Source organism: Enhydra lutris, unplaced genomic scaffold, assembly GCF_002288905.1.
Source record: "Enhydra lutris kenyoni isolate GAN:26980312 unplaced genomic scaffold, ASM228890v2 scaffoldscaffold86, whole genome shotgun sequence".
NCBI classification, from domain to species: domain Eukaryota; kingdom Metazoa; phylum Chordata; class Mammalia; order Carnivora; family Mustelidae; genus Enhydra; species Enhydra lutris.
The window spans coordinates 616,722-627,184 of NW_019154170.1; the positions used below are offsets into that span (position 1 = coordinate 616,722).

At 60.0% G+C, this 10,463-nt stretch overlaps 1 protein-coding gene across 3 annotated transcripts; it reads right to left on the reverse strand.

Annotated features, from left to right (window-relative positions):
- Nucleotides 1-284: 284 nt before the first annotated feature.
- On the reverse strand, nucleotides 285-9,814 carry LOC111161863 (Fc fragment of IgE receptor II). Of its 3 annotated transcripts, XM_022525886.1 has the most exons (11): nucleotides 9,287-9,814; nucleotides 8,069-8,184; nucleotides 6,930-7,055; nucleotides 6,560-6,613; nucleotides 5,939-6,001; nucleotides 5,667-5,729; nucleotides 5,488-5,550; nucleotides 5,307-5,396; nucleotides 2,508-2,659; nucleotides 2,290-2,396; nucleotides 285-2,061 (listed from the first exon to the last, which is right to left on the reverse strand). In XM_022525886.1, the coding sequence occupies exons 2-11, from the start codon at nucleotides 8,088-8,090 to the stop codon at nucleotides 1,923-1,925; spliced, it is 879 nt and encodes a 292-aa protein (XP_022381594.1). In that variant the 5' UTR covers nucleotides 8,091-8,184; nucleotides 9,287-9,814; the 3' UTR covers nucleotides 285-1,922. The 3 variants fall into 3 exon arrangements, with proteins under 3 accessions (XP_022381594.1, XP_022381595.1, XP_022381593.1); XM_022525887.1 differs by lacking the exon at nucleotides 9,287-9,814 and having other exon boundaries at nucleotides 6,930-7,046; nucleotides 8,069-8,876; XM_022525885.1 differs by lacking the exon at nucleotides 9,287-9,814 and having other exon boundaries at nucleotides 8,069-8,876.
- Between the last annotated feature and the right edge of the window lie 649 nt (nucleotides 9,815-10,463).

Genomic DNA, 10,463 nt, shown 5'->3' on the forward strand with positions numbered 1-10,463 from the left:
AGGAGTGTAGTAAGAAAGTAGGGTGAGATACAAGCGATCTGGAGTCAGGGGTGTCATTTTAAATGGGAGGGAGGGGGGAATGCAAGATAGCCCCCACTGAGGAGTAAGTGGAGCAGGAGACATGTGCAAAGGCCCTGAGGCAGGAGCGAACCTCCATGTGTAAGTGCCAGTGAGGAGGCTGGTGCAGGTGCTGGGGTTGGGGAAGGCGAGAGCGGAGGAGAAGCTGGGGAGACCAGGCAAGTTGCAGGGATTCTGCAATTGCAAAGCACCCTGTAAGACTTTGATTTTTTTTTTTTTCTTTTCTTTTTTCCCCCCTCAGATCCAGAAGGAAACTTCTGGAAGGTGTGAGGCAGTGAAGAAGGAGATTGAGGCAAGCTAGGATGGGGGCCCACCAAAGCGGTTGCTGGAGGTGGTGGGAAGTGGGCAGATTCTGCACATGGCTTTCCCTGAGGATTCGGAGGGAGCAGTGAGGGTGACAGGTGCCGAGTGTGACCCCGTCGTTGGCCTGAGTGGCAGAGGGGCCGGGAGTCCCCTTTGGAGAGATCAGGTAGGCAGTTATACACTGGCCTGGAGTTCCAAGGGGGCGTCTGGAGGAGGCAGAAATCGGGTGAGCAGTGGGTAGACAACAGGTAACCTCGGCCTAGCTCTACCCCTGCCCCTTCCTGGCCCCAGGACCCCCCAGGGGCCACCCTAGCGCCCTCCCCAGCCCCTTCGGCCTGGCCCTTGACTCCCAGGTCCCAGGTGGTCCAGCGCGGGCCTCTCCTCATGGATTCCCCTCTAGGGGGCCCGAGAATCCCAGGAGCAGTCTGGTTCTTCCTGTTCTAGGCCAGGAGTTGGGGGTCGGGTGAGCGGGCGAGGAGTGTAACACAGGGTGTCCCGGGGTCCTGGCCTGCCTCCCTCCTCAGCCTCGGGTGCAGGGACTGACCTGGCCAGACCTGGGGCTGATGCCATGTACGCCTCCCAAAACCCGCGTCAGGGTGGGGCCAGCACCTTTGGACCGGGTGACCAGGCCACCTGTGGGCCTGTCCGCATCTCCCGAGTGCCTTCTGCACACCAGGCCCATCCTGCGTCTCGTGTGTGCGCTCCTGCCCTCCTGCCTGCAGGCCGGGCTGGCGGTTAAGCTCAGGCTATCCCCTGCCCCGCCCTACAATATTCTAGGGGTGTTCTCTGCTGCTTTGGACACGGGAATCTTCATCTCCAGCCCTGTCTAGTAAATGCTTCTTGTAATGAAGTAGGAGTGGGGGTGCGGGGGGCGGGGAAGTGGGGAGGTGCAAATGCCATTTTAGTTGCTCTGGACACCCCGAGGTGGCCTCAGGCCGCTGGTTCTGGAACTCCCAGCTCCCACATTGGGAGACCGGAGCCAGCAAGGCCCCTGGGAAGGGGCTGTCCTCACCCCGTTTTACTGACGTGGGCTGGGTGGGGAGCCTGGCTGCCTGAGCCAGGGGTCTTCTCCCTGGGGGGTTAGGACACGGGGGCTACATCTGGGGTGGCCAGGGGTGGGCTGGGGACATGGTCTACTCCTGACTCCAGCAGACGGTCGGGGGGCCCGACAGGGGAAGCACACAGGGGCCCGAGGCATCCGCCTCGGCTCCCCGGAAAGTTCTGAGGCGAGTACTCTGAGCGCTTGAAGACAGGGTGACGGCCAGCTGAGGAGCAAGGGACAGGCCCTCTGGGGAGTTGGCAGGAGCCGGGGATGGGTCAACAGGCCTTCTTCTGTTTGGGCAGGAGAAAATGGGGCCGGGACCTTAGCCACAAATAGTTGAGGGTCCTCAGAGCCTCTCTGTGGGCCTGGCTGTTCCTGTGTCTGAGGTGGGGGAGCGACGCAGGGGGGGCACCAGACAGGTGGGCCGGGGACTGTCAGGGTCTGGGTCTCGGAGCACGTCCCGGTGAACCCCAGGGGGGCCGCGGGGGTGGGTGGGCAGTCAGCACGTGGCCAGCCGGTCGCACACCCAGCCGTCCAGCCGGCTGCCGCAGAAGGCATCGTTCCACTGCCCGGAGCCCTGCATCATCACACAGTCCTCGCCCTGGCCCCCGTTGTTGGGTTCCCCTGGCCGCCAGTTGCTGCAGCGGAAGACTTAGGGTCAGAGGGTGGAGGTGGGGAAGGAGCCCTAGTGCCTTCAGTCTAGACTCATCCCTCCGAGTCTGGGCCCGCCCCCCCCCATCCCTGCAGCCCAGCAATACCCTCCCCCCACAGGCCCTCACCTCCACCTGGGCCTGCCTGCCCCCCAAGCCGGCCGTTGCTGAGAAGCACCCCCTCCCTGAGGCCCCCCTTACGTTCTCCCTCCTCACCTATAGTTCAGGGGTTCCTTGTCCATCCATATAAACTCCCCCTCTCTGTCCAGGTCCCGAAGGCCAATCCAGGTGCCCTTCCTGTTGGCGTGTCTGGCCAGGAAGTCCTGGGGAGCAGGACAGGCCTGGAAGTGCCGGGGAGTTGTGCCCGGGTCCCTCCCACCATGCAAGAGGCGGAGGTGGGGGTCCACAGCCCCCGCCCATGAGCTCGGGCTCACCTGCTCCTCTTGGCTGTGGATGCTGACCAGCTGCCCTTGCAGTTTGCTGCACGCGAACCGGGCCTGGATCCACCTCTTGGGGTCCTCACCGAAGTAGTAGCACTTCCTCTGGAAGCTGACCCACTTCTCGGGACACGTGTTACAGGTGGAGCCTGGGGTGGAGGAGAGGCTCAGGGGGGCAGCTGTGGTGGGCACCGTGGCGGATGCTGTGGCGGGCGCCATGACGGGCACCGTGGCGGATGCCGTGGTGGTCGCCATGACGGGCACTGTGGTGGATGCCGTGGCTGGCACCGTGGTGGGTGCCGTGGCTGGCACCGTGGTGGGCGTCGTGGCTGGCACCGTGGTGGGCATCGTGGCTGGCACCGTGGTGGGCGCCATGGCTGGCACCGTGGTGGGTGCTGTGGCTGGCACCGTGGTGGGCGTCATGGCTGGCACTGTGGTGAGTGTTGTGGCTGGCGCCATGGCCGGCACGGTGGGTATGATAGGCAGAGTGGGTGGCAGCGTCTCTCCTGGAGTCACCCCTGGGGTCCGGGCTGAAAGCAGACCCACCCCAGAGCCTAACAAAGGCTTGCAGGCTGCCTTCTCCGGGGCTCTGCCGCCGACGGGCCAGACCAGCTCCCTGGCAGGAGCACCTCAACAGCCTGCAGCAATGCCACAAAGAACCCCCTCCAGACCCCCACCGGAGCAGCATGCCCGCCACGGACACCAACATCAAGGGGGTCCTGGCCAGCAATACCTCAGCCTCTGCCAGCGCCATCCCCACAAAGTGACCCACAGCCAGCCACGTATCCATCACCATCAGCATCCCCATGTCACCAGCTCTGTGGCCAGTGGCCCCTCAGCCACCAAGCATCACCACAAACCCCTTCACAGTCAGAAGCACCTCCACTGCCAACACCATGGCAGTGATCACCAACCCTGCCTGCGACACCTGTGTTACCACCATCATCACCAGAGGGGCCCAGGATGGCCAGCAACCTCTCTCTGCTGCGACCACCGCGGCCAACACCAATGCCGATGTGGTGAGGCCAAGATTGCCAGCATCACTGGCCCTGTGACTTGTCCCCATTAATGGCTCCAATAACAGTCCTGGTCACCCTTGCTACCAGCACCCCCAAAATCAGATTCTTGCCATGTTTGGGGAAATGGAGATGATTTTTGTCTAGTTGGAGGCACCATGGAGAGCTTATGGAGGGGGCTCCTGAAGGGCTGGGTCTGCCTGGTCTCGACCTTGGGCCACCTTGGTCTCTGTCTCCTCTTGTCCCCACTCTGAGGAAACTCTTAGACACTGTCACCACCACCCAGCCCTCCCAGGTGCGAGGTTAAACCCACTGTTACTGGGTTGACTCGCTCTTGATTTAAAATAGATTTTCTTGGGCGCCTGGGTGGTTCAGTTGGTTAAGCGACTACCTTCGGCTCAGGTCATGACCTTGGAGTCCCGGGATCGAGTCCCATATCGGGCTCCCAGCTCCACAGGGAGTCTGCTTCTCCCTCTGACCCTCCCCCTTCTCATGCTCTCTCTCATTCTCTCTCTATCCAATAAATAAATAAATAATTTAAAAAAAATAAAATAAAATAGATTTTCTTGGAATGATGGGCAGAGAGGGCCCATAGCTTTGGTGGAAGTTTTTAAGCGGCTGGGGGTCCACAACCTCAACGAGGAACAAAGCTGGATGTGTTTCCGACCAGGAACCAGTGACCCGTATGTGGCCCTTGGTGCGGGGGGTGGGGCACCTTAAAACAGGAAGAGAGTATCTCTGGGCACTTGAAGAAAATTTTGATGGGGGGCGCCTGGGTGGCTCAGTCAATTGGGCGTCCGACTCTTGATTTCTGCTGGGTGTCATGATTGCGGGGTCGTGAGATTGAGCCCCGCATCAGGCTCTGTGCTCAGCGAGGAGTCTGCTTGTCCCTCTCACTCTGCTCCTCTCCCCTGCTCATGCTCTCTCTCTCTCAAATAAAGAAAGAAATAGAATTTGGGGCCGGCAGGCAGAAAACTTCGAGGAAAGTGCCCTGGCTGCGTGTTGCATAGTCGTCCAGAGACAGCCCTGGAGCTGGGCTCAGACCCCAGGCCTCCCCAGGGACCAGGGAGGAATTGGAAGATCTTCCGTCAGAGAGAACGTGGTCCAGAGCCCTCCCCAGAGGGACCACAGGCGGCTTTCTTGTTGGGATTCCCACAGCCACACAGTGTCCCAGGGGACTGAACTCCTTCATACCAAGCACAGAGCCTTCCTCTTTTCTTTGCCACTTGGGGCAGCTGGGGCTTCCCAGAGGTGGAAAACCAAAACTCAAGGGAGGGGGTGAGGGTGGGGAGGACATCAGGGCAGGAACACCCGGGTTCAAGGCGCACTGATGGACTGTCTGTTCTTCCTGCAGCCTCTTGGGACGGCCCCCCAACTCATGACCACCAGCATCGCCCCCATCGCTGCAAAGGTGAGCCCCCCCTTGGCCCCACCCCTGGCTGGGTCAGACAGTCTTTGGGGAGGGGCTGTGGCTGAGGGCATCGTGCTGCTGACTCTCTGCGGAGCCACAACAGGCAGAGGAGAGAGAGGCCAAGAGAACCCAGAGATGGTCAAACAATGCTTTTACCTGGAGGAAAAAAGTGTTCGAGCGCCCCCCGCCCCTGCGCCTGCTCCAGGTCCGAGGAGGGAAGCAGCTGGACTCAGAAACTCACTCTCGTGTGTCCCCCAAGGACCCTGCCACACACATGAGCGCACACCCGGCCACGTTGTCACGTGCACACGTCTATCACACGTCACCTCACCCGTGCGGTCCCATGCACGCACTGACACACCAACTCACCGTTGGACACATGTAGCTCTATCCACAGCTTCAGCACCTCCTGCTGGAGTCTTTCCAAGGAACGTAGGGCTGTGTGTCTCTCGTTCAAGCCTTGGGAGATTGGATGGGGGACAGTGGTCAGAGACGAACTGGCAACGCCCCCCTCCGTCCCCCCCACCCCCCAGCCCCTCCCAAGGCTCACTCAAGGACTTGAGGTTGCTCAGGTCCAAACGAAGTCCGTCCAGGTTCCGGGAGAGCTCAGAGTCTGATGGGGGTGGGCTGGTGTCAGGGTTGGGAGTCCCAGAGCCCCCAGCCTCATGGTGCCTCCCAGCTTTAGCACTCCCCACAGCCCCCACCCCTCCAGCCCCCCCAATTTCTCACCCTGAGCTTTCATTCTCTTCTGTTCAGCTCGGATTTCCTCCATGTTCTGTGATACCTGGGCAGCTGGTGGCAGGGGAGGGGGCTCAGTGGTAAGCAAGTCCTCCGGGTCCTCCCCAGTCTCCCAGCCCTCCCTGTCCCCCAGCCCCCGTGTCTTCAGGGTCACCTACTCATTTTGGAGTTCACAGGTGGTCTACACGGTGCCCGCAAGTTAATCCAGGTTTCCCCTCCCCCCAGCCCTCCCCTCCTCCTAGACCCAAGCTGCCAGCTCTCACCCTGGGATTTCTGGGCCATCTGGTCACCGTTGTGTCTTTCCAAGTCCTTGGAAACCCGAGAGACTGGGGCAGCAGGAGAGAAGATGTGCCCTCAGGAGCCAGGAAGCCGATTCCCGAATTGCTCCCTGGCCCCGACCCCAAGTGCAGGGCCCCCTCATATGGTCACAAGACCTGAAGATTTTTGTTTTTCATTTTTGGGGCAAAAGTGCTCAGGAAAACGCAGCCAAGAATAGAATGAACACGTGTACCTCCCCCCCCACCCCTGCCCAGAATGAAACATAAAAGCAGCAAGTATTTCTCGAAAGTTCACTGGACATGGTCTCAGTGCTTCGAAGGTCTTAGCTTGTTTCTGCCTCGAGAGCCCTGAAGTGATGCCCATTTTACAGGTGAGGAAACCGAGGCCTGGAGCAATTCCGGAGCACTTCTCCGTCAGGCACTTCTCAGAGCCCACTTCCCTCCAAGAGTCTCCGGGTTTTCATCCCCAGGGGAGTGGGAAATGCAGGCTGACCCTCAGTTCCCGGGGTGGGGGGTCGCTGGAGCCCAGTCCTTCTCCCACTGCCCACCGTGGTCAGTGGCAGAAGCAGGACAAGAGACCCCCTCCCCGCCTTGACCCCTCCATACCATTCCGAGCAGCGGTTACTTCTAGCTGTCTCAGATTCTGCACAGTGTCCCAGTCTGGGGAGGAGAGAAGAGAAGGGGAGGAGACGGGTTTCTAGATGCCCACAGCCATGCACACCCCACCTGTCAGCTGGGGATGGAGGCCTTGGGCATATCGTGTGGCAGGTGTGGAAAGGGCAGGAGACAGGGGTGCTGGACGGGGCGGGGAGCTCTCCAGGGTGGACAGAAGGGGCTTGGGAGGAGGCTGGTGGGGACAACACAGGAGACACGATGGGAAAATTGGACTCCAAGGGCTGGGCTCCCTGGGGTCGGAAAGTGGGCTTCTGGGAGGGAACACAAGAGGGAGACCTCATGGGGCTGGGGGTGTCCTCACGCCAGAAGAGAAGCAGGGCCAGCAGCCCGGCCCACAGCAGGACGGTCGCCAGCCCCAACAGCGCCAGCTGCACTCTCTGCCCACAGCATCGCCGCCTTCTGGAAAACTTTGGGAACTCTGCTGGGTCTGGGGAGAGCGCCAGGGGGAGAGGGTTGAGCCTGGGCTTGGCCGTGCCTGTCTCCCCATCACCCAGAGCCCCTAAGTCCTGGGAGCCTGTCTAGAGCCCACACGAAGGCAGTGGATCTCAGAGGACGCCCCAGCCTCCTCTGCGCGCCTTGCCTGCTGTCTGTCGTGCCCACCAGTGAGCACCCCACCGCCCGACTTTGTCCCTCTCTGCATCCGTGTGTCTCCAACTCTGTCCCTCCAGCCATCCAGCCTCATGTCTGCCACTCCTTCTGCCTACCCCCCAGTGGCCAGCAAGCCTGACTGGGGGCCAGGTCACTTCCCAGGAAGACAGGCCTAGGACCAGGAGCCGAGACCCTTCCTCCACGGACCCCTCCTCTGATGGCTGACCCCCACCCAGAGCTCGCCTGTGGTCCTCTTCCCTTTTGTGGGTTCAGTTACCCCCTCACGCCCATGCCAGATCTCCAGCCTCATGCCCAGAAATCTGGGCCCTCCTTCCCCTTGGACAGCCAGCCCTCACCCTGGTCCTGGCCCAAACGCAGGGCACCAGGGTTCAGTTCTTCCTCAATACCCAAGCTCTTTCCCAGCCTTTTCCCTGGATGTCGGACCCCCCCGGGGGACTCATCCCAATCGCTGAGTCACCCAAGACCCTACCTTGTGGCCCTACTGTGGGTCCGGGCCCCCTCCCCTCACCCTGGCTGGGAGGATTCATCACGCTGAATTCCCCTTGTTCCGAGGCCCTGTTCGACTTGGCTTCCAATCCTACTGGGCTCCCGGCACCCCAGCTGGAGCGGTTTTGTTGTTGGAGGCCGTTGAGTCAGGGAAGGGAGGGGCCTGTGGCTTCCCTCTCCTGCCTGGCTCTGGGCCCAGAGGGCCAGTCGGGGCTCACCTCCCCCTGGCCCCTGGCTGGGCCTTCTTCCCAGAGAGAGACCCTGGAGCCCCTCTCCTCTCTTGGGTGAAAGGTAGGGGGTCAGCTGCTTGGTTTTGCCCATGTCAGCTCCAGAGAGTCCTCTCACCTGAGTATGAGTGCTCCTCCATGGCAGTCTTGCTTGGATTCTCCCAGTGACGGGCTGCTCACCACCGGACAAAGCAGTCAACTTAACAGGTAATAGCTCTAGCCGGGAGCTGGGTTCTAACGAGCAGGAAGGTTAGATGTCAGGCTCCAGATAGCATCTGGGACCTGAGCAGCTCAGTGACCATTGGCTGATTGTGCTCAGTCCATCGCCAGGAGTCAATGTTGCATTTAACTGCGAGATGCAGCTGGTATGGTGGGTCACAGGCCTGACACCAGAGGTAGGCACCCCAGAGTCTGGCACACGTTGGGTACACAGCAGGTGCTTGAAAAATGTGGCGAACGACTGAACCTCAAAACCGACGTCCTCATCCATAAAAAGCCAATGTTAAGGACACCTATGCCCTAGGGCTGTGAGATACTCCTCATGAATATGTAAATTGCTCTCAATAAGGCCTGACCATAGCCCCCAAAATAAAATCAGCTTGTTCCTATTGCTGCCTGTGCAACCTTGGCCTGGGACCCCACCTTTCTGAGCCTCAGTCTCCCCTCTATAAAATGGGAATGATGATCGCATCCAACTCAGGAGGTCGTGGAAGGATCAAACGAGGTAATAACGTGCGTGAGGCTTTCAGCGAGGTGCCGCTCGCACACAGTGAGTCTCCAGATCCTAAATGTTTATCAGGCATGTGCTGGGAGGCGCAGAAACTCTGCCACTAGACCTCAGCTTCCTCCTCCACCAATGTGCTCAAGGCATCTTTAGAGTCTCTTGACTTTGGGGCACCCGGGTGGGTGTCAACTCTTGGTTTTGACTCAGGTCATGATCTCAAGGTCGTGAGATCCGGCCCCTGAGGTGGGCTCTGGGCTCAGTGGGAGTCTGCTTGGGAATCTCTTCCTCGGCCCCTCCCCCAGCTTGTGAGCGCTCTCACTCTCAAATAAATAGATAAATCTTTAAAAGTTTCTCTTGACTTTAAAGACCGTGCCAGTGACTGTGGGGGTGGGGGGGGGTCAGACAAGCCTCTTGTCTGAGGTTACTGGTTACCTCGCTTGCTGTATGACTCTGGGGAAGTTGCTTCCCCTCTCTGAGACTTGGGGAAGTGGAGGCGTGTGGTGGCTGGGACCCGATTAGCTGCGGCTCCAACTGGACCGTTCACCGTCATGGAAGAGGCGGGAGGTGTGAGCATCCCACCGCCCAGCCTGCCTGAACCCACACCAGACAGACCTGGGGCTGAGTTCCGGCTTCTCTCTGAACGCACAACTTAGTTGGCTCTCTGAACGCACAACCAGGGGTGACGGGGCCAACCCCACCGGGTGAAGACCAAGGCGGTGTGCGAGGTCCTGGTGCGCAGTCGCTGCTCAGTTAACCTACTGGTGGGCTGCTGGGGAAACTAAGGCATCAAGAAAGTCACTCGTCCATGTCACGCAGTGGTGGAACCAGGACTTGAACCCAGGACGTGGGACACTGGAGCCTATTTACTCAACCACTGGTGGGGGGTGTGTGGTGTGGGGAACATGGCCTCCTGGTCTGCTGGTAACCAGGCTTGAGGCCAGGCCCTCTCTCTAACTCCAGAGCTCCCAGCCCTGCTTCTGGCCTTCCATGGCTCCCTGCGATCGGCCCCCAGCGCACCCTCCAAACTCATCGGTTCCTCGCTGTCATGCCAGGCGCTGGCTTCCCCTTCCCCAGCCCAGGACCCCGCACCTCGGGCGATCCCGCCCACACTGCCCTCTGCCCTCCCCTCAAGCCGAGCTCCTTCTGAGTATCCCTCAAGACTCAGCCCGGAGCTCGCTTCTTCCAGGGAGCCTTCCTTGTCCACTCCCCAGGGCCAGCCCCGACACACACAGGATCACCTATGTGCACACACATTCACACACTCACACACTCAATGTGTCTGACGCACTCACATGAGCTCTGAGCGTGTCGCTGTCCTGGCCCGTCGGGGCTGGCTGCAGAGGCCGGTGGGGCCGAGGGCCGTGGTGAGGAGCTTGACCTGGAGAGAGAGTTTCTTCTGAAAGCAGACCCACCCACGGCTTCTATTTTCACCGACCTAATTATGGGCTCACCACCTGGGTAACCACAGCACACGCATGGCCTCCGGGGGGCTCCTTGCAGCCTGGTGAAGTCCGGACTATGAATAGCTCCCTCCATCACTCAGGTGAGCAAACTCAGGTTCAGGGACGCTAGCCCGCATCCCCGGAGCTTGGGGGGAGGTAAATGGGAGAATCGGGACAGAACCAAAGTGACTAGAAAGATCCATGAGATCACAGAACATCTTGGCCAAATATCGATGGTTTTGTTATCAGGTTGAGTTTAGTCGTGCCCGGTGCATGTTGCCCAGTGTCCTTGGAGAGCAATTTAATGTCCACAAACACACTTCGAGGCAGATGCTTTCATTCTTCAC